Raw genomic sequence first — 19557 nt, forward strand, 5'->3', positions numbered from 1 at the left:
GCACCAACTTGCACCAGCAACCTGCCCGATACTGTGGTTCGGGCTGGTTCGCACAGCGCCGACCCAATGCAGGAACTCGCCGTCATAATAGGGCAAAATAGACCAAAACCCGATATCCTGGGCGAGATCCCAGGGCCCATATATCTATCTATCATTAGAACATGGGCCGCCCCGTAACTTTAAAGAAAGCACCATCTTTATCTTGATAGGTCACGTCGTCGCCACCGGAGCCTGTAAGAAGGCCGTCCATCGTCACGCCCAGCCCATGGAATCGACATAGGTCGCCGACACATGGGCGTTGTGAGAATGATACGCAGCACCTTCGTCTTACCCCTCAGTGCCCTCACAAAGGACGGCGGTCCTGTTGAGCAGGCACCTTGGATCAGTACATACGTCTCGGCCACATCTGGCTGTGTGATGTCCGGATGGACGTGTCCTGTCGCTGTTCGCTGTTCGCTCTTCGCACTTCGCATCGTGGAGAGGCACCCCCTCCTGTCACTCTCGTCACGCCGCTGGCCGAAATGCGGGCGCTTATTGAGGTGATGTCATTGATAGATCTCGTGGGGTTCAACACCTGGCTTCGCAGGGTCACACTCCAAGTCTACCACGAGCCGGCGAGGCCACCAGAAAGGGATGGTTCGAAATGGAATTTCCCCATTCGGCCCTGGGCTTCAATCGTGCATGGCCTTGAAGGTCGTGGTCGTGGGATGCCACGTAGAATTTGCAGGGAAAGATGGGATGGTAAGTGCCGTACTGCCACGAAATCAACCACGAGGAATTATTATGGGAAAAACCCCCGACGCAATGCATACTCAACTGCTGGGTCTCATCGTTGGCAAATTCTAGCCTGTGTTTTACGCGCCCTTGGCCCCCCAAAGCAGTTGGGCGTCCGAGGCCCCCTGCTAGCAATCGTCCAATCACCGTCATGGCGCCCCGCCGCTGTAACAGTTGCTGCGTGGGAAGCGAGGGGCCCTGGGTTTACGGTGGCTGCAGCTGCACCAGTCAACTAGGTTCAGGGGTAATAGTCGATGTTTGAGCCCAATGAGCCGCTTGCTCGTGGTGTGTACGAAGAATACGTTGTACCGTGGGACGTTGACGGTGGTTGACGACGGACGGTCCCACGGACTATTAGTGCAACATCCCGCCTTTTCTGCGACACCCCACTCAACCTCTCGACTCGATTTCGCCTGTGCCTCCTGCGATTCCACTACCGAAACGTTCGATCCCATGCATATGCTTTGCTCTTGATCGGGCGAGAGCCTAGACAGAATCGTTCCCATCCCATTCCAGCCAACCACCACCCCATGACTCTCTGGCCTCGAGGTTCCCGTCAAGAAGGACTTCGTGTGCTTGACACAAAAAAATCACCAGAGAGGTGGAGGATTATCATGTTATGCAAGAGAGTGGTGGGAGAATTTATTTGACGACTTGGCCTGTCACGCACAACGTACAACGTAACGACGGATAGAACTGGACGGACTAGACCTATCGGTTGAATGGCCCTGATCAGCGCACGGGTTCCAATATCCACAGATATCGACAAGCCGCGTCTCGGCCGGTCGTATCTGGTTCTGCTAAGGTCTGGGAACCTCCCCTTCTTACGGAGCCCATCACCCCTTAGGGTACATACGTACGAAGCACAACCCCCTGCCCGAGAATCGCAAAACCGCCAAGCTCCAGACTCCCTGCAACATTATTCTTACGGAAGTACGGATACGTTGTACTCGACAAGCACCAAAGCGCAGAGGCTCGCTTTCCTAGAAGAGATCTCGAGGGCCTAATACGTAGTGGGAAACGCGATTCCCGAGTCGACTTTGCCTGCATAATCATCATCATACCTGACATACCTATACCGTCAACCTGGCTTTTTCCCATATTCTGGATCTCCCCGGCCCCATGTCTCCCTGACCCGCCTAGCCGTCTTGTCCAACAGTTTGTACTCGCCCATCAACGATCATTGTACCCTACTTCCCGTAGCCGCTGGCTTCCCGTTCAGGTATCTACCCACCCACCCATCTCTTCTCCGATTTTCCCGATTCCAGCTGCATGAGCTCTCTCCTCCATCGCCTTTGTTTCTCTGCCGCACTTCCCTCTTTACACCGGCCTTCACCAACTCCGTCTTGACAAAAACGATCCACCGTCGGACCACATTCAAGCTTGGCTCATAAGATACCTCGACTCGACTACGACGCCACAGCTGTAGGTGTGACTACCCCTCACGACGACAGCATTGCGATCACACTCTCGTCTTGCGGTGTGTCTCTGTTTCTGAGGCTTTCTTCGCCATCTTGTCGAGGCACAGAATCCTGTGTCAGTTGCTTTACAAGCAGCCGTCCCCTCTATATTCAGGAGACATATTCCTCCACCACTAATTATCTACAAGTCCGGCTCTTCCGAGGCTCAACGATAAAATTAACCCGAGGCACTATCCGGGTGAATTATTAGTGCTCTTCCATCAGTCTTCTGGCTTCCGAACAAACAGACACCGGTCTCAGTGAAGGCATTCCACTGTTCGAAAAGCTCAATCATTGAGAATCCCACGAAAAAAGTCTACTAGCAAAGCTCCAGCCATACGTCAACTCTTGAACAAATCCGCTTTGCCGCCCAATACTTATTGCCAAGAATCATTCTTGGCCTTGCAGTCTTTCCTACCCAGTCAGAGTAGAGAGCGGGGAAACTCGTCTGCAGCACACGTCTGCAGCCAGCGACTTTGACTGGCAGGGCCAGCTCAAACGCAGTAATAACCCTGCGAGGGCCCCTCTCAGTCCGGAACCGACTCTGTCGTGCAGTTTTCCCGACAATTGCTTTGTACCCGGCCATACACACACACACGTACGAACCGTCGTCGAGTCGCCGCTGGACAGCACTTGTATTTCTTGTGCAGCCTGCGCAACGCGGTGCGAGCAAATTCAAGTCCGGGAATCTCTAGGAGCCACAATCAGACTGAATTGAGCACACCATGTCATTGAAACAGGTAGGTTTGTCGGTGGTCCAGTCCATTTCATTCATGATGCTCGTTGGTGTTCGCGAGGTCTGCTGGGAGCGGGGAGGGGAACGGGAGGGCAAGGACATGATAATAACACCGACCGAGGGGCCCGACCTCTTCACAACACCTGCAAATATACAAGGCGGAACGAGCATTACTGACTTGCTCCCGCAATATAGGAGATAGAAACGTGGGTCGAGGCGCTGGCCCGCTATGACAACAACGAGTTTGACGAAGCGCTGGAGTCATTCGACAAGATCGCCGACACCTCCAAAATCCTCTTCAACATAGGTGTCATCTATGCTACCCTAGGCGAGCACGAAAGGGCCGTACGTACTTCTCGTTAGCATGTTCCGCTTCTCCCGGCCTGAGTGCCGCTTGTTAACGTCTTCCGTGTCTCCAGGTCGAACATTACCAACGCGCGATACGGCTCGATCAATACCTTGCCGTTGCCTATTTCCAACAGGGTGTGTCGAATTTCTTGCTTGGGGACTTTGAGGAAGCACTGGCCAACTTCAACGACACCCTTCTCTACTTGCGAGGCAACACTATGATCGACTACGCCCAACTTGGCCTCCTTTTCAAGCTTTACTCGTGTGAAGTGCTCTTCAACCGCGGCCTCTGCTACATATATTTGCAACAGAAGGAAGCCGGTATGCAGGACCTTTCATACGCAGCCAAGGAGAAAGTTGTTGAGGACCACAACGTGATCGACGAGGCGATCGTCGAGGAGGCAGAGGTATGATTTGCACATTATCTCTACCCGACGTCCCCAGGTCCAGCCCACGAACCTCTATTGACATGTCTGATGCAGGGCTACACTGTATTCTCTATCCCCGTCGGCGTCGTCTACAGACCCAACGAAGCCAAAGTGCGCAACCTGAAGACAAAAGACTACCTCGGAAAGGCCCGTCTCGTCGCTGCCTCAGACCGTGCCAATGCCTTCACCGGTTTTGCAGGGTCCGAAATCAAGAGCGTAAGTCCATTGCCCTCCAGTGACGGCTTCGCCGTTAAGCGGTGCCAAATACGCTAACTATCATGTAGCAACAACGGCGGGAAGTGAAGGACGATCGTCCACCGGACAATATCTCGTACGCCGCGACAAACCTCATCAAGCCCGGTCTTCAGTCCCGGAGACAACAGTCCGAACCCCCCGGCAACCGCAACGTCTTCCCTCCCACCCCTCCGCCCGACGCCGACAAGCCTGGCAGTGGAAACGGCCAGATGAGCCGCGGCGCCTCCGTCCGCAACGGACCCAGGCCTCAGCTCGCCAAGCTCAGCATCGATACCTCTGGTCCCAGCAGATACGAGAAAACGACCAGCCCGCCCGAACGCCGCCCAACCAACGCCGGCCCCAGCCGCAACCAGAGCGCAGCACCCTCACGAACTTACTCACGCCGTGAGCAGCCCCGGCGGACGCGCGACGATGACGAAGCCGGCGATGGCTATCCTGACGAGCTGTACGACATCTACCAGGGAACCAGTCGCGGGAGCCGGAGCAGTCGGGGCGCACGCCGTCCGCCACCGCAGCGGTACATCGACGAGGAGGACGATGGCTCCGACTACGATGACGGCTCATTCGACGAGGGCGATTTTGAAATGGTGACGAATAACCAACCGCGACGGTCAGGCACGACCTCGGGCACCAGCCGTACCGCGTCGCGACGACCCGAGATTCGAAAGGTTCGCGTCAAGGTCCACGCCGATGATGTGCGGTACATCATGGTCGGAACCGCCGTTGAGTTCAACGACTTTGTGGATCGCATTCGGGACAAATTTGGCCTGCGCAAGAGGTTCAAGATCAAGTTCCGGGATGACGATGTGCCCGACGGCGAATTGATTACCATGGGCGACCAGGACGACCTGGATATGGCCATTATGGCCGTCAAGAGCATGGCGAGGAAGACGAAGCAAGAAATCGGAAAGATGGAGGTCAGTTTATTTTCTTCTCTCCCTCTCTCATTCGTTCCACTCTTGTTCGACGACATGGTTCGCTAACTCTACATTGCAGGTCTGGGTTCAAGAACTACCGTAGACGAAACCCCGGAGGCGCACAGGAGACGGGCAGATGAACCAGGTGCAAAAGACCGCACCGATACACATAACATGATACCCCAGCAGCCACCCGCACAGGCTGGCTGCGACATCATCTTTATTATTACGAAGTAATGAACAACCGGAACGGGCGCGGAAAAGCAACGACCAAGGTAGAGCCAAATTAGAGCTGGCTCGAATGGCAGGCCGTCGGGATACACGATATTCTCAGCACACTACACATAGCACACAGCATGGTATAGCAACCCGGCATGGAGCAGCATCCTTCTTTTTCTATCTCCTTTTTTTTTTCTCGCACCGCACTCCGCTCTTCCTTATTATTGTCTATTTACTCTTTTCCTCTGCTGTTATTTTACTCATCGGATACATAGCGGAGAGGGGTAAATATTCCGGGTCAACACCCGAAGTTGGTTCTGAGCGTTGGTGGAGTGAAGGAGAAGCCAGACAGGACAGGCAAAAGTCGTTTGATCCATCCATCCCAGTTACTCGATTTTCGTTGTTCTGTTTGCAACTGGCCTAGCTTGATGGCGTCTCAGAGCCGTCGTAATACTCCCTGCACATATTATACATACTGCCGTGTTTTGTCGGTTTTCCAACGCATATTTACATACGCATCACTCTACCTGCGGTCACTTTGTAGTAGTATCTTTGACCTTATTTGAATTGAAAATCGGGTCATGTCTGTTTTGCGCTAATTCGTTCCATGTTCTCCTCGGGTTGTTTCTCTTCTGATGAAAACTTGGACAGGGTCCAAATCCTTACATTGGTGATGTGGGAGATGAGGTGACTGAAGGGGTTGGGGTCTACCGGTGTGAAACTGGAGATGTTTGGGGGATAATGATAATGTGAGGAGGATTGCGGAAAAGGGGGGGGGGGGGACAAAATCCAAGAATGCAAACCGTCCGATTATTGAAAGATATGGTGAGGGTAGAAATATACATGGCCCGATATATTACATAGAGCATAATACAGATATTAGTACAGTCTATCAACGTTCTCCCGGACCAGGAAGAGTATCTCCAACGGATAATGGGTCATAGATCGTTAAAGTTGGCCCTGCCACTTGCATATTGGCCGTATACCTCAATCTGCCGCCGAAGTCCGCGACGCCGCCCCCCGGAGCCTGACCAAGGCCTCCTCCGGACCAAGGACGGCAAGCTGAAGCTTCGCAGGCTTTGCGGGCCGGTCCGGGTCGCCCGACAGTACGTAACGTAGCCATGCATAGCCCGTCGTGCGCACCTCAAGGGCCGCCTCACGCAACACGGCGCTGATGCATGCTTGAATCGCGTCCGGGTTCCAGTTCGCATCGCTGTCGCGGTCGCCGCCGTTCCCCCCCTCAGCTAGTGTGCAGAGACTAGCCTCGAGGTTGGCGACAAGCTGTGCGGCTGCGGGGTTCGCATCGAGGGAAGCCCGGAAGCGGGTGCCAGACGGGGAAGAGGCTGCGGCGGCCGGGTCGGGGCGGAAGAAGAGGGAAGGGTGTGAAGTTAGAAGAGCCGCGGGGTCGATTGCGGTTTCTTTTGGATCAGAGGCGAGGGTTTTGAGCAGGGCCAGGATGTGAGATTCCTGAGAGCCACGCGGGGTGGAAGGGGAGAGCTGGGGCACGAGCTGGCTAAAAAGACCCATTGTGGCTTCGAGGTCTCCCTCCCCATCGGCATTGCTGCCCTGGAGCCGGCGTTCTTCCAGGTTCTGGATGTTTCTCAGGAGAGGAACGACGAGCAGTTCTTTGAGACGGGCATCCGGGGCGGATGGATCTCGGAGGAGATGGGTTAGGTGGGCACGTTGAAAAACGGGAAGCTTTTCCGGGTTGGTCTGCGCGTTGCCCTTTGTGAATTTGAGGGAGAACTGGATATGTGGTCAGGAAGTAATCCACCTGGAACACCGACGAAAGAAGGGAGATGCAAGAGAAATTTACCTTTTGGGCTAGATCGGCCATGGTAGGAAAGACATCGCCCTTGACTCCGGCATTCTTGTCAGGACTCCAGCCAAGGAGAGCAAGCCAGTTATTGAGAGCGGATGGCAAGATGCCCTTATCGCGGTAGGCGGCCATGTCGATGTCGATGTCGCGGTTCCGCTTGCTCAGCTTCTCGCCATTGGGACCACAGAGAAGACCAGCGTGGGCGAATGCTGGGGGCGTCCAGTTGAAGGCATTGTAGAGGGCCACATGTTTAGGGGTCGATATGAGCCATTCCTGAGGGAGCTGGTCAGGAAAATTCGGGAAGATTTCACGGAAAATGGGAACGGAACTGGACCGAAACGTACAACCCCACGAATGACGTGAGTAATCTTCATGAGATGATCGTCAACTACATTAGCAAAGTGGTAGGTTGGGAAACCATCGGTCTTGATGAGAATGAAGTCGCTCTCGTCCTCGTTCTTCTGATAATGCCCGTACACCAGGTCGGTAAAGGAAGGGCGCCCTTCACTACGAAACCGCACGACATGGCTCTCCCCGTGAGCGGCACGGCGGGCAGCCTGGTCAGGCGGGATGGTTCGACAAGTTCCAGGGTAGTTGACGAGGTTTCCTCCGTCGAGACTCTGTTGCTTATGACGCTCGAGGTCTTGGGCCGTGCAGAAGCATCGGTATGCATGGCCCCTGTCGAGCAGTTGCTCTGCGTGCTTGTGGTAAAGATGCAGTCGTTTAGACTAACCCGGTCAGTATAACTCAGTAAAATGGAATTTGGGTGAAGCGGTAATGAAGGGGCAATGAAGGGGTATGAATGGGGGGAGGGGATGAGGGAAGGGCGTTTCTGCTTGATGACCACACACTTGCACATAGGGGCCGTATGGTCCGCCAGCATCGGGACCTTCATCCCAGTCCAGCTGGGCCCATTTGAGGTCGTCCAAGAGGCGCGGCACAGCATCTTCAACGATTCTTGTCTGTTGTTATAGTCAGCGACGACTGTAGCCCATCAGCCCACTACGAGAGGACGGCTAGACTAACTTGATCGGTATCCTCGACACGGATGAGGAACTGACCGCCCGTAGCCCGAGCAAGGAGCCAATTATAAAGGGCAGTTCTTAGAGAGCCAACGTGAAGGTAACCCGTCGGAGACGGAGCGAACCGCGTCCTCGCTGGAGTCTTGGGAAGTTCATGAAGCGACTTATTCTTGGGCTGTAGCTTGCTTCTCAGGGCGTCTAGGCCGCCGCCTCCTTTTCGTGCCGTAGAGTGTTGCCTGGCCCATTGCGCTCTACAGCTACGGCATATGAAGTCGGTGCGATGAAGAACAAGCCTCCTTTGAGGGACCAACGCCATTAACATGGTAGCTATACAGAAGGAAAGTTGAGGCGTCTAACACCTGTTGTTGCTGTCGTGGAGGCTACAGAGTAATTACGGCGTAATTTATTACTAAGGTATGATTTTTTTTTCAAAGGGGTACGGATGTACCAGTGTTTACGACTATTACCTTAGGTAAGCTTGTAATGGGCTAGCCAATTGGAAACTCGACGGATTTGGCCCACACCTAAATTTGCCCATTCCTGCACTGTGAATGAATTACAGAACGCCAATCTTGCGAAGGAGCTCCCAGCCAGCATATCATGCTATAGCGTGACACATGTCAGCTGGAAAAAGTCTGGCAGTTAGTCCACGAACGATTCTCACTACCTTACTCTTCCACATGTATCCTTCAATCCACCGACCTCTTCCTAGGTCAGTAACCCATTGATCTCAAGGGGAGAGTCGGGCACAATGAAACAACCTTCTTAGACCATCTGAAACTTCTCGGAAACAAAATTCATGACTCTGATGGCAGGCAATAAAAGTGGTTTAACCTACGGACAGGCGCTGGAATCTACCTCATGATGGCTGTCACTGCCTTCTGACGGGTTCCGGCGTCTCACTGGGCTTCATTTTCATCCAAACAGTCTGAACCCTATCATGGTATCCCACCATGTCATATCATAGTACATGGGCCTCGACTCAGCTGGCGCATTGGAAGATCTTGGCTGTCGGTTGTTGGAGAGAAAAAAAGAAGAAAAAAAAGGAAGAAGAAAAAGCCATCTTCTGAATTGATAGTCACCGGCTCTCGCTATGGTTATGCTTGTCGCTCTACTTGTGGACGTTGCCCCTGAGACTATGATTTGAATTTCCCTAGCCAACATGCTTTGTGGAATGACGGTGATGGTTCTAGCATATGCTTTAAAGGCCTTGAACTCTGTCATATAGATTTTATTCCTTCGATATAAACGTCTATCGGAAACTGACATGAATCAGTATCTGCTTGGCCCAGCAGTCTTGAGATTTAAGCTCAGCAGCCTGTTATATATACCTGACTAATAAGCTCTGTCTGGATGAGGGTCCATCTGACATCCCTGCCTGTCAGAAGTCTCTTATCGTTATCTCTCTGACCGCCTTGCCACTGGTCTAGCGGCTCGTCACTCTGGGATGCCTAACAACCGCCGTTTGGGACCCCGCTAACTGAAGATTTTACCGCTTGGCTCTCCACATTAAGGTTCTCCCTCTGACCAACCTTTCCTTCAGCATTGTCACTTGCTATACTGGAAAGTCTGCTTGCGCTGGGAACCATCGCCCGCAGCAGTTTTTTTCCATCATGGACGGCGGACCTGATACTGGGCCTGCGTCTGGCCCCGAGGAGGCCGATCTTTATGGTACGTCTCGTCTACGGACTTTAACCCGTTCGGCGCCGGCCCTCGTCGTCACCGGACGTACCAAACCAGTGGATCTCTGACGCTTATCCAGTACTCCTTGGGATCGATAAGAGCGCCACACCAGATGAAATCAAGAAGGCATACCGAAAAGTAAGTCCACATCCGCACAAAACTCCGTCAAGAGATGCTGCCGCGCCTACTAACACTCGGTTTCCTTTCTTTTTCAACTAGGCTGCTTTGCAACATCATCCCGACAAAGTCCCCGAGGAGATCCGAGAAGAATCCGAGGCCAAATTCAAGGCCATTAGCCAGGCGTACGAAATCCTTCGCGATGAAGACAAGCGCCACCTCTACGACACCCACGGCATGGCCGCCTTTGACGGTCGCGGTGGTCCTTCCGGTCCCGAAGTAGATCTCAACGACGTCCTCTCGCAGATGTTCGGGTTCGGCATGGGAGGTCCCGGACCTCGCCGGCCCCGTCGCGGCCCAGACGAAGACCAAGAGTACAAGGTCACTCTCGAGGAGCTGTACAAGGGGAAGACCGTGAAGTTCTCCGCCGACAAGCAGATCGTCTGCGGCACGTGCAAAGGCACCGGCGCCAAGGCCAACGTCAAGCCCCAACAGTGCGAGAAGTGCCGCGGCGCCGGCGTATCAGAGGCCTTCCAGCAGATCGGCCCGGGTCTGGTCCGCAAAGCCACCGTTCTCTGCGACCGCTGCGAGGGCTCCGGAAACTTCCATAAGGAGAAGGATCGCTGCAAGAAGTGCAAGGGGAAGCGTACCGTTTCCGAGAAGAAGGTCCTGGAGGTCTACATCCCTCGTGGCTCCATGAACGGCGAGCGGATCGTCTTGGAGGGCGAGGCCGACCAGTTCCCTGACCAGACCCCCGGCGACATCGTCTTCCACCTGGTTGAGGAGTCGCATGCTGTTTTCACCCGCCTCGGCCACGATCTGTCGGCCGAATTGACCGTCACGCTGGCCGAGGCGCTGTCCGGGTTCTCCCGCGTCGTGCTGACACACCTAGACGGCCGCGGCATCCAAATCACTAGGCCCAGGGGCAAGATCCTCCGGCCGGGTGATGTGCTGAAGGTCCCTGGTGAGGGCATGCCGCTGAAGAGGGGAGAGGCGAAGGGTGATCTGTATCTGATTACCAAGGTCGAGTTCCCCGAGGACGATTGGCTGAAGGACGACAAGGAGTACGATATCATTAACAAGTTGCTTCCGCCACCCGCCACACCACTTAAGGTAGATGAGGTGGACGAAGTTCACTACGAAGACAACGTAGACATTGACCAGGTAAGCCGGTGTGGTTTTGATTTCCTCGTGGACTACTCTGTCGCTAACTTCACTCTTGCAGTTTGGTTCCAGTCACGGCAGGCAGGGCATGGGCAGTCAATGGGAGGAGGAGGATGATGGGGACGACGGCGCGCCGCAGTGTCAGCAACAGTAGGTTGTACTTGCTTCTTGTCATCACATAGAGGAAGAGGGATACGCTTGGCTCTTGATGAGTATGTTTCCGGTCCCACGATGTGAGGTTTTCACGACGGTCATGACGGCCCAGGGATGATAAGCTTTTGATAGAGGTACATAGGTATGCGCATGGATATGGGGGACAGAGATTTTGTATTGGACCAAATACCCTACTCATTTGTCCCACCCACGGATACCGTACCGGAGTTTGCCGACAAATAACTGTCCTCTCTCAGCCATCCTTGGGGCTCATTCTCGGAGCTGTGACGATTTTGGAGGCGACGTAGTAGACGTAGGCCAGAACTTGATAAGACGAGAAGACGGTGGAGCTAGCTTGCTCGGTGAGGCGTCCTGTACGATTCTCGGTCTGCTCCGTGCTCGTCCCGGAGCAAAAGAATTGCCAAGGATAAGTGGAGATCTACGTACCCACTGCACCCAGGTGTCATTGGCTGATGGCCTACACCTGATCCCATTGGTTGATTTTCGAAAATTTTGGCGAGCCCTAACGACCCACGGCCTGCCACCTCGAATTGGCACATCTTCCACTGGTTTTTTGCTGATGAACGGAACTTCCTGTTGATCGCGACGTCTTTATCTAACCAGCACAGGGAAAACTGCCGCCAAGGTACGAGCACCAGTCCACGATACTTTGATTCCGAATCTCGGTCGAGGCAAACAATACTAATATTTTCTTTTCTGTTCAAAGATGGTTGCCGCAAAGAAGCATGTCCCCATCGTCAAGAAGCGTATGTTATGTACTCAGCTGTTGTCACCGACGCCCTTCCCGAATCGAACCAACCGCGAGAGATCGAAACACTTCTACTAGGAGGGCACGATGGAATTTTGAAAGAACGGAAATGTTGACGGAATCATCGATATAGGCACCAAGCGCTTCTTCCGCCACCAGAGCGACCGCTTCAAGTGCGTCGACCCATCATGGCGCAAGCCTAAGGGTATCGACAGCCGCGTCCGCAGGCGTTTCCGCAGCGCCATCTCGATGCCTTCGGTATGTTTACTATGGCTCCATGGGTTGTTTATCGAAGGGAAAGAGCCCCTCCGAGCAGTGATACGCAACACGGGGCACACAAAAAAACAGTAGCTGATACAACTTTTCGGTGACTGCAGATCGGCTATGGCTCCAACAAGAAGACCAAGTACATGATGCCCTCGGGCCACAAGGCCTTCCTCGTCAACAACGTCAACGATGTCGAGCTCCTTCTCATGCACAACCGCACCTTCGCCGCTGAGTACGTTCAACCCGATACCCCGTCGCTTACAACAGGTGGAAGAAGAGTCTGGCCGGCGAGAACGGGATGAATCTCGAACCCGAACTGACATTGGTACTTTCAGGATTGCCCACGGCGTCTCATCGAGGAAGCGAATTGATATCATCGCCCGCGCCAAGCAACTGGGCGTCAAGGTCACCAACGCCAAGGCCAAGGTCACTACGGAGGTATGAGCTGGATGAGCGAGGTGGAAGCAAACAAAAAGGAAACGACATCACAGCACGATTGGGTTGGCCGGCCGGCTGGCGATACATGGGGCAATACAGGAGTGGATTTGTATTTGGTCGATGGCGATTTGCTCTATATCCTGGAACTGGGGCATGCATCGGGACAAACAGACGGGAATTCCCTTTTCTTACGACGACGGCGCGGCTCCTGCGGCTGGCATGACGGCATGTATCTGAGTGCTACGGAATGAAAACCCGCACAGTACTCATCAAGATGGTTCGTCCGATGCCCTAAGCGGTGTGAAATGGTTGCTTGTTTTTCCCACTGGCTGCCCGGGGACGTGACACCGCAGACCGGTTCTTCCTCCTTCTATTTAGGAGGCTTTCTCTCCCCTTCGGGAATACCTCACATGGAGTGAGGATACTCTCCGTCTGGAAAGACCGACCCAATCGCCCTATGTCTGACCTCGGCTCCAAATCCCACAAGCTGAAGCCAACTGTTATCGAACATGGCATTTGGCTGGTTCACCATACATCCAAATGTCTGGATTTTTGTTTGTCCACGCTGAGACTAGTTCGTGGAACGAACGTGTTGTCCAAGATGATTTCTGTGCTTAGGCCATGGAATCCCCTGTTCAAGTACCAGATGATTTGTAAATTGTTCCATATCTGCTATTGGGATTACCCGGCCTTCCACTTTCACAAGCCGTCTCGAAGCGTGCCACGGCAAACGGCTTGGTTTCAGATACTGTTCGTTATAGGGAAGCAAAGTATCGAGGTTATTTCGCTGTACTGAGACTCGGAGAACCAGACTGCTCCTAACGCCCAACGACCCCCTCTCATCTCCTAATTTCCGAGCCACGTCGTCTGTCTCTGGCACGACTTTTCAACAAGTTGTGCTTGCCGGTGAATGTTTGCTGGTTGGCGGTCCATCTCCACTCACCAAGCGCGTTGGCTCAACTGCCAGCTCGCCCGAAACCCCACTGAGATCGTCGAAGCCCATGCAAGAAACCGGAGTAGAAACGCAAGGTGCGGATACGAGGTCGCCATTTCCTGGGGGAAAGTCGTTCACGTTCTCTCAAAGGTCGTAGGAATATGACGCGCTCAAGTCCGCCTATCTGACGCACGAGAAGCCGCAGAGGCGGAACCGCCAGGCTCCGCGCCGCACGCCATTTTTGTCCACATGGACGCGTGTGCCGAAGTTCCTGCCTCCAATGTTCTTTGAGAAAAACCAGCTCATCCTGAAAGTCCTGCTTGGTGCAAGGGGAAAAGCTGTGGAGAGGTGGAAGCGGGGTTTGAAGGTGATTATATTTTTGCCCAACCGATCTGCAGCTGCCATGTTAGCCCTCACCTCGGAGACGACTTGCAGGTATGTCAGAATTGGGTTCAAATGTGTACTGACTGATGTAGGTATGGATGATGCGCAGTTATGCGGGTACGATGTGTATTCTTGAGAGGGGAGGCTTGCGGCGTGGTTTGAGTATCGAGGGAAACGGATGGAGATGCGCGAGCCCTCAATATACAGAAATCACCTTGCCTCATACAGCTACATAAGGTTATATACGGCATGTGAGTAAGGTAGGTAGGGCAGTACTCCGTACTGCCTTGGGCTGCGCATCAAGGCGGCCTCCCATCTCGGCTGATCCCGTTCACCGCTTAATATTTTATTATCAAAACAATCAACAGGGGCAGGGAATACGTTGTAGTAATAGTACTCCGGACCTCATTATCGTGGGACAAGACACAGTGGCTGCAGATGTGGCGTGCTTCGCGAGATTGGCGGTGGCTGTGCCTGTGACGCCAACCCGTTAGCCTTTCCAACTCCAACCTCGAAAAACATCGCCGAAGACCAGTTTAGGCAAAGTCCATATCGCTAGCCTCGCCCCTGCCCCTTTTCGAGTCGGTATCTTCCTTGAGGCCTCCGTGGCTTTCATCCCCCCTGCTTAACTTCAATATTACCATTTGACGCGAAGCTCTGAAATCTCAGCTGGCGAATGATCAAAATTTAAGACAACCCAGCATTTTTTCGGGGAATGCTGTATTAGAATTGAAATTTGACTTTTTTGATTCAGTCGAGATATCAATGCAGTGTCGGGAGATATCTCTGGACTTAGGGAACTAGGATATATTGGACGCGTAATGCTCGTGGATAATCGAGTTGGCTACTGCTGGGTGCCTTTGCCTGCGCTCTCCAAGGCCTTTCTAAACTCGTCTACGAAGTTGTAGCAGTCGGTAAAACTGTTATATAGGGGCGCCGGGGCAACTCGGATCACGTTCGGCTTCCTTTCGTCGACGATTACTGCCCGCGCCTCCAACGTCTCCATCACGGGCCCGAGCAACGCATCGTCCGTCAGCAAGATGCTCAGCTGCGCGCCACGCTTTTTCGCCGCCCGCGGCGTGATGATATGAAACATATTCTTCACATCCTCGGGTAATTCCTCGAGCAGGGATTCGAGATAGGCCGTTAGTCTCAATGACTTCTCCCGTAGAGGGCCCATGCCTCCCGTAGTCTCGAAGACCTCTAGACTCGCGCATAGGGCAGTCGTGTCAAGGACGCTGGGATTACTGAGTTGGAACCCCGCCGCTCCGGGAACAGGGCGGAAGGCTGCTGTGGTATCCATAGCAAAGCGCGTGGCCTTGTCGTTGCCCCACCAGCCAGCTAGGCGCGGGGCAAACCCGTCTTCAGGGGCGGCTTCGGGGTTCGCGGCGGACGCGGACGCGACCACGGTGTGACGAGAGTGCACGAAGAGCGAGGCGATACCACCAGGTCCGGAATTGAGGTATTTGTACGAGCACCAGGCAGCGGCATCGACATCCCAATCGTGAAGGTGGAGGGGCACGTTGCCGGCAGCATGAGCGAGGTCCCAGATGACAAAGATGGAACGAGCACGCGCGAAGGCGGTGATGGTGGGAATGTCGAGTAACTGGCCGGTATAATACTGAATCCCCGGCAGAAGTAGTACGGCCGTGTCCGAGGCGTGCTCGGCGACAGTGGAGAGGATGTGGTCTGTGGTTAGGATGGGGGAGTGGGGGGCCGGCGGCTCTATGCAGACCATGGATTCAGCTGGGGAAAGACCATGAAGACGGATCTGCGTCTCAACGGCAATCTAGCGGGGGGGGGGATCTTTGTCAGCCACGTCCCCACGGATGAGGCGCCCACAACACACTGGCTTGTCAGGGACGCCGTAGCTTCAGCAGGTATTACGTACATGGTCGCTAGGGAAGGCCTTGCTCTCGAGAATGATTTTGTGCCGACCGTTTCGGTCTGGCCGGTAAAAGGCACACATCAGGAAATGAAGATTGGCAGTCAGCGTTTGCATGACAGCAACCTCAGATTCCTGAGCACCGACAATGGGGGCCATCAGGCTGGCAGCCAGCGCGTCGACGTTGAGCCATGTCGGTAAGGGCGAATTGTCGATGGGCTTGAAGTGGCCCTGGACCCCTTGTGTTCCCCAAGTGTCAAGGTACTGGCGTATCCTCGTCGCCGTACGCCTTGGCTGCAAGCCCAGGGAATTGCCACAGAGGTAAGTACACGGCGTCTCACCGTTCCTCGACACCGTGCTTGGGCGTTCTGCTCCACCACGTATTAGCCAACGGTGGGGGGAACTTGGATTGACGTATCACCTGGGAGCTTGCCTTGGGAAGGGAGTGTTTTGCTGGTCACTTCGTTCTTGGTGGGGATGACGAACTCTCCCCGGATTGACCTGAGAGGGTCTCGTTCATCCAGGGACAAGGCATGCTGCCTCCCTGGGGAATCCGTCTCGGGCATGGTGCTATTCCATTTCCGTAACCGCTGTATTCGTAAGTTGATTTTGATATCACAGTTGACAGGGTGGTTGGGTCGGATCCGGGCAGCTCAACGCCAGTGCCGACTCGGTCGATGATCTCGATGGAATGTTCGTGAAGGACGCATGTAAATAGGCGGGATTCCTGGATCTACGCACGTCAGTATGCCGAGTCAACAGCTTGGCTGGGCTACATACCTACTTCGTACTTCGTAGGTCATAAAACGTTCCTTGCTGGCGGATGACAAGGCCATGCGGAAGGAATGGCAAAGGGAGGAAAGACAGACCAGGAATTGCCGCGACTTGCCGCTTTGCGGGGCTAGTGGATACGTACCCCTCGTCTGACGAGGGGGTCGCATGCGGGGCTATGAGGGGCGCTAACACTGCACGTACGGGCTGTCCCAACTCCTTGAGCAGCGGTTTCCGTTTTCGATATATTCTCCGCGATGTGTTACGAAGATTTCTCATCGGTGTTTTTCGCCTAAGGTACCTACCTATTCGTTGAGTACGGTGTACGGGTGAGCGACGAAATTTTCAGAGGTGTGTAACCATGATAACGTAGCTTGCCACAGCCACGTTGGCGCTCGATTCCTGCTCCGTCATTCGTTCTCCATTACAGCAGTTACGCAATGGACGATGCAGATGATTTGAATGGATATCAAAGAAGACAAGACGACAAGCCGTATTGAAGAAATTATCTGCGTTATACCATGGATCTAGAATTTCTCTGGAGGGAACACGGATAGGGAATGCACCCTGAGTATTTCCGTGGATTTCCTCTCCGATGTGTCGACTGCCCGACGCAGGTCTCAAGCAAGTCGTGGGGCAAGAGACAACGATGAACAGTAGCAACTATATTTCACCGATATATGGATGACGGCCCAAAATCCTATATGTTGCCCAAGCTCTGCCACATCCAACATCATTATCTGCATATGCGGGTGCTTTGTCCGACACGTATACCTCGTTGATTTCTACGAGTCATCTGAACCCCGTGCTTGGTCTTGACACAAACAGTACCTACCCTTTAGCATGGTGATATCAAATTACATCGAGCAAGGCAAGAACGCCAGAGTATGGCGAGGATCGCTATGGTCCAGATTCCCAACAAGCGGTGAAGGAACGGTGGTCAAGTGATGCTATCGTGAACATCTGTTACAGCTTACCGCCACCGGTTCACCGTCGTGGGAAATTGCTCCTAACCATCGTGACCTTCCTTGACAGCGGGCTGAGACCGATCACTTGACGACCCCGAAATTTCTGTGGCAGTGCCTGATGTCTAGCTCAAAGCTCATTTCGCCGTCACTAGTCTGTTCGGCATTCGGATAGGTGGGTCACGACCATTTCAGGGGTCAAATAAAGCGGGTTTATACACTCTAACCCCTGTTTAATTATATATAAAGTACTTACGGATCCCGAATAAACTAATAGTATACGTGTACCACGATAATATACAGAGTAGAATATAACTAGATATATTAAAAGTGGAGATCTTCTATATAAAGTATAGGGGTTTAGATATACTATACTAGGGAGACTTAGTATTTATTAATCTATCTTATAGTTTTTTAATAAGCTAAGGTTAACGTGGTATTAAAGTAACTAATAACGTAAATATCTTTATAGAAACTGCCTCCTATATAGCGAATATGGGTAAGAAGTAATGACTAAATCCTTTTATAGGTAAAATAGCTATTAATCGATTTTTAGCTTAACCTCTAGATATCTTATAATAGTATTAAAAAGGTTTATAGCGAATATACTATTAGTGTAGGTATATTACTCGAATCTTCAAAACTTTCCTATTTAGGAAGGGTTTGAATATACCCCCTTACACAATTAAACAGGGGTTGTATGGTATTGCGGAGGAGCCGGGCCTACTTGCATTACACTGTCCATAGTTGATGAGTTCTAGACCATATAATGACCGAGATGGATGTACACAGCATACAATATGTACGTGTAATTGTGAGCTGGAAGCAGGGCGAAAAGATACTTCGTACAATTGCTCGGGACCTCTTCTGATTGGGTGCATTGTACTGGTACTCCTAGACAGCCTTCGGTAGCTCCAGCGCTTTGTACGAAGTAATTACTACATTAAGATTCAAGCCACACGTACAAACTTACCATTAACTGTCGGATACCTGATCAGCGTCCATCACCGACACGGGGGACTTGCTTGATGCGTGTTCTCCAGTTAGCCTGGGGTTGTCCCACAAACTTCCAATCGCTTCCACACATGTTCCACTCCCCGGTCAATGGAGCGGTCTCGTGCCCAACGGCGTGCTGACCATTAAGTAATCTGGGGGTAATGAAAACGCCATCGACACCAGTAAGGGGTCCTGTAGGGGTTTCAATGGGTGCACCTTGCCCGGGGAGCGGCCGAGGCGCCGCGTCTGGCCATTAAGGTCTTTTTTTATACACGTTCGTGTACACGTAGAATCCGTAATGAACGAGCAAGCAAGGATGGACCAACCAGCTCCGCTCGGAGGTTCAACACGACTCGGGACCTGTAAACGCCACGGGACGTGGTGATATCTCAACGTTGAGATCGTAATCAGCTTGCTTTTGGTTTGATTGCCGGATTATTTGGGGATGCCAGCATATTGTGCATGGTCAAGGGTATCAGAGTTTGCTCGAAGAGTGGCAATCAAAAATATAATTCGTTCCTTGGCGATTGACCAGATGGATGTTGGCTGAGTTTGCGGCAAGGTAACGGTGCACCTGACCTGAAGAAAGGAGACATCCGGACCGCCCGGGTCATCGGTCGGTCAAGAAGGGACTCCGGACCGGGGGCGTCTCGGGGCCTCCTCTCTACCTAGTGTAGGATCAACTTGCGAGGAGGCGGTAAGAAATGGAAATGTTACAAAGGACCAGAAAGTACTGTACTTCCTCGGATAGTTCTTCTATGATCCCCACGTCGCCAGTGCCAAAGCCGGTAAAATTCTACACGTGTACGTCGTGATGCTTCTAGAGAAGTAGAAAGCAAGCGAAAAAGGGTGAGAGAAACGTAAGGAAGATCGGAGGCATGTGGGGAAACCGTCCTCAAGAACACAGAGTATACAACATAGCCCTATGACAACCATTCTAGCCCAGTACAAGGAGTGGTGGACATACACTGTAGATGTACGGCCAAAGAAAAAGCTCGAGACTACCGTACAAAGCTGGGAGCCTCGAATAGCCGTGCCCAGAGCCTTAAGGGG

At 52.9% G+C, this 19557-nt stretch overlaps 7 protein-coding genes across 7 annotated transcripts; 4 read left to right on the forward strand and 3 right to left on the reverse strand.

The window, feature by feature from the left end:
• Window positions 1–2959: 2959 nt before the first annotated feature.
• SODALDRAFT_318843 (hypothetical protein) lies at window positions 2960–5021 on the forward strand (the record flags this gene model as incomplete). The annotated part of the gene is made up of 6 exons (XM_028609410.1): window positions 2960–2974; window positions 3166–3315; window positions 3390–3725; window positions 3801–3962; window positions 4031–4918; window positions 4998–5021. The coding sequence occupies 6 exons, from the start codon at window positions 2960–2962 to the stop codon at window positions 5019–5021; spliced, it is 1575 nt and encodes a 524-aa protein (XP_028469891.1).
• Window positions 5022–5939: 918 nt separating this feature from the next.
• Window positions 5940–8352, reverse strand: SODALDRAFT_326251 (glutamyl-tRNA synthetase). Its single transcript, XM_028610122.1, has 5 exons — window positions 7983–8352; window positions 7808–7918; window positions 7301–7684; window positions 6954–7229; window positions 5940–6883 (listed from the first exon to the last, which is right to left on the reverse strand). The coding sequence occupies exons 1-5, from the start codon at window positions 8292–8294 to the stop codon at window positions 6125–6127; spliced, it is 1842 nt and encodes a 613-aa protein (XP_028469892.1). The 5' UTR covers window positions 8295–8352; the 3' UTR covers window positions 5940–6124.
• A 1239-nt stretch (window positions 8353–9591) lies between these two features.
• SODALDRAFT_326252 (mitochondrial protein import protein MAS5) lies at window positions 9592–11300 on the forward strand (the record flags this gene model as incomplete). Its single annotated transcript, XM_028610123.1, has 4 exons — window positions 9592–9649; window positions 9741–9799; window positions 9881–10942; window positions 11004–11300. 4 exons carry the CDS (start codon window positions 9592–9594, stop codon window positions 11094–11096), a joined length of 1272 nt encoding a protein of 423 aa, XP_028469893.1. The 3' UTR covers window positions 11097–11300.
• A 342-nt stretch (window positions 11301–11642) lies between these two features.
• On the forward strand, window positions 11643–12801 carry SODALDRAFT_7035 (60S ribosomal protein L32). The gene is made up of 5 exons (XM_028615602.1): window positions 11643–11741; window positions 11823–11862; window positions 11998–12122; window positions 12242–12363; window positions 12467–12801. The coding sequence occupies exons 2-5, from the start codon at window positions 11823–11825 to the stop codon at window positions 12573–12575; spliced, it is 396 nt and encodes a 131-aa protein (XP_028469894.1). The 5' UTR covers window positions 11643–11741; the 3' UTR covers window positions 12576–12801.
• Window positions 12802–13148: 347 nt separating this feature from the next.
• On the reverse strand, window positions 13149–14134 carry SODALDRAFT_326254 (hypothetical protein). Its single transcript, XM_028610124.1, has 2 exons — window positions 13972–14134; window positions 13149–13895 (listed from the first exon to the last, which is right to left on the reverse strand). The coding sequence occupies exons 1-2, from the start codon at window positions 14109–14111 to the stop codon at window positions 13526–13528; spliced, it is 510 nt and encodes a 169-aa protein (XP_028469895.1). The 5' UTR covers window positions 14112–14134; the 3' UTR covers window positions 13149–13525.
• Window positions 14135–14731: 597 nt separating this feature from the next.
• SODALDRAFT_354211 (kynureninase) lies at window positions 14732–16957 on the reverse strand (the record flags this gene model as incomplete). The annotated part of the gene is made up of 6 exons (XM_028613699.1): window positions 14732–15676; window positions 15779–16011; window positions 16194–16342; window positions 16399–16505; window positions 16564–16695; window positions 16925–16957. 6 exons carry the CDS (start codon window positions 16955–16957, stop codon window positions 14732–14734), a joined length of 1599 nt encoding a protein of 532 aa, XP_028469896.1.
• A 26-nt stretch (window positions 16958–16983) lies between these two features.
• SODALDRAFT_354212 (hypothetical protein) lies at window positions 16984–18655 on the forward strand (the record flags this gene model as incomplete). The annotated part of the gene is made up of 6 exons (XM_028613700.1): window positions 16984–17036; window positions 17101–17199; window positions 17260–17355; window positions 17411–17561; window positions 17638–17683; window positions 18507–18655. 6 exons carry the CDS (start codon window positions 16984–16986, stop codon window positions 18653–18655), a joined length of 594 nt encoding a protein of 197 aa, XP_028469897.1.
• Between the last annotated feature and the right edge of the window lie 902 nt (window positions 18656–19557).

The sequence above is a fragment of the Sodiomyces alkalinus genome (assembly GCF_003711515.1).
Source record: "Sodiomyces alkalinus F11 unplaced genomic scaffold SODALscaffold_1, whole genome shotgun sequence".
In the NCBI taxonomy this organism is placed as follows: Eukaryota; Fungi; Ascomycota; class Sordariomycetes; order Glomerellales; family Plectosphaerellaceae; genus Sodiomyces; species Sodiomyces alkalinus.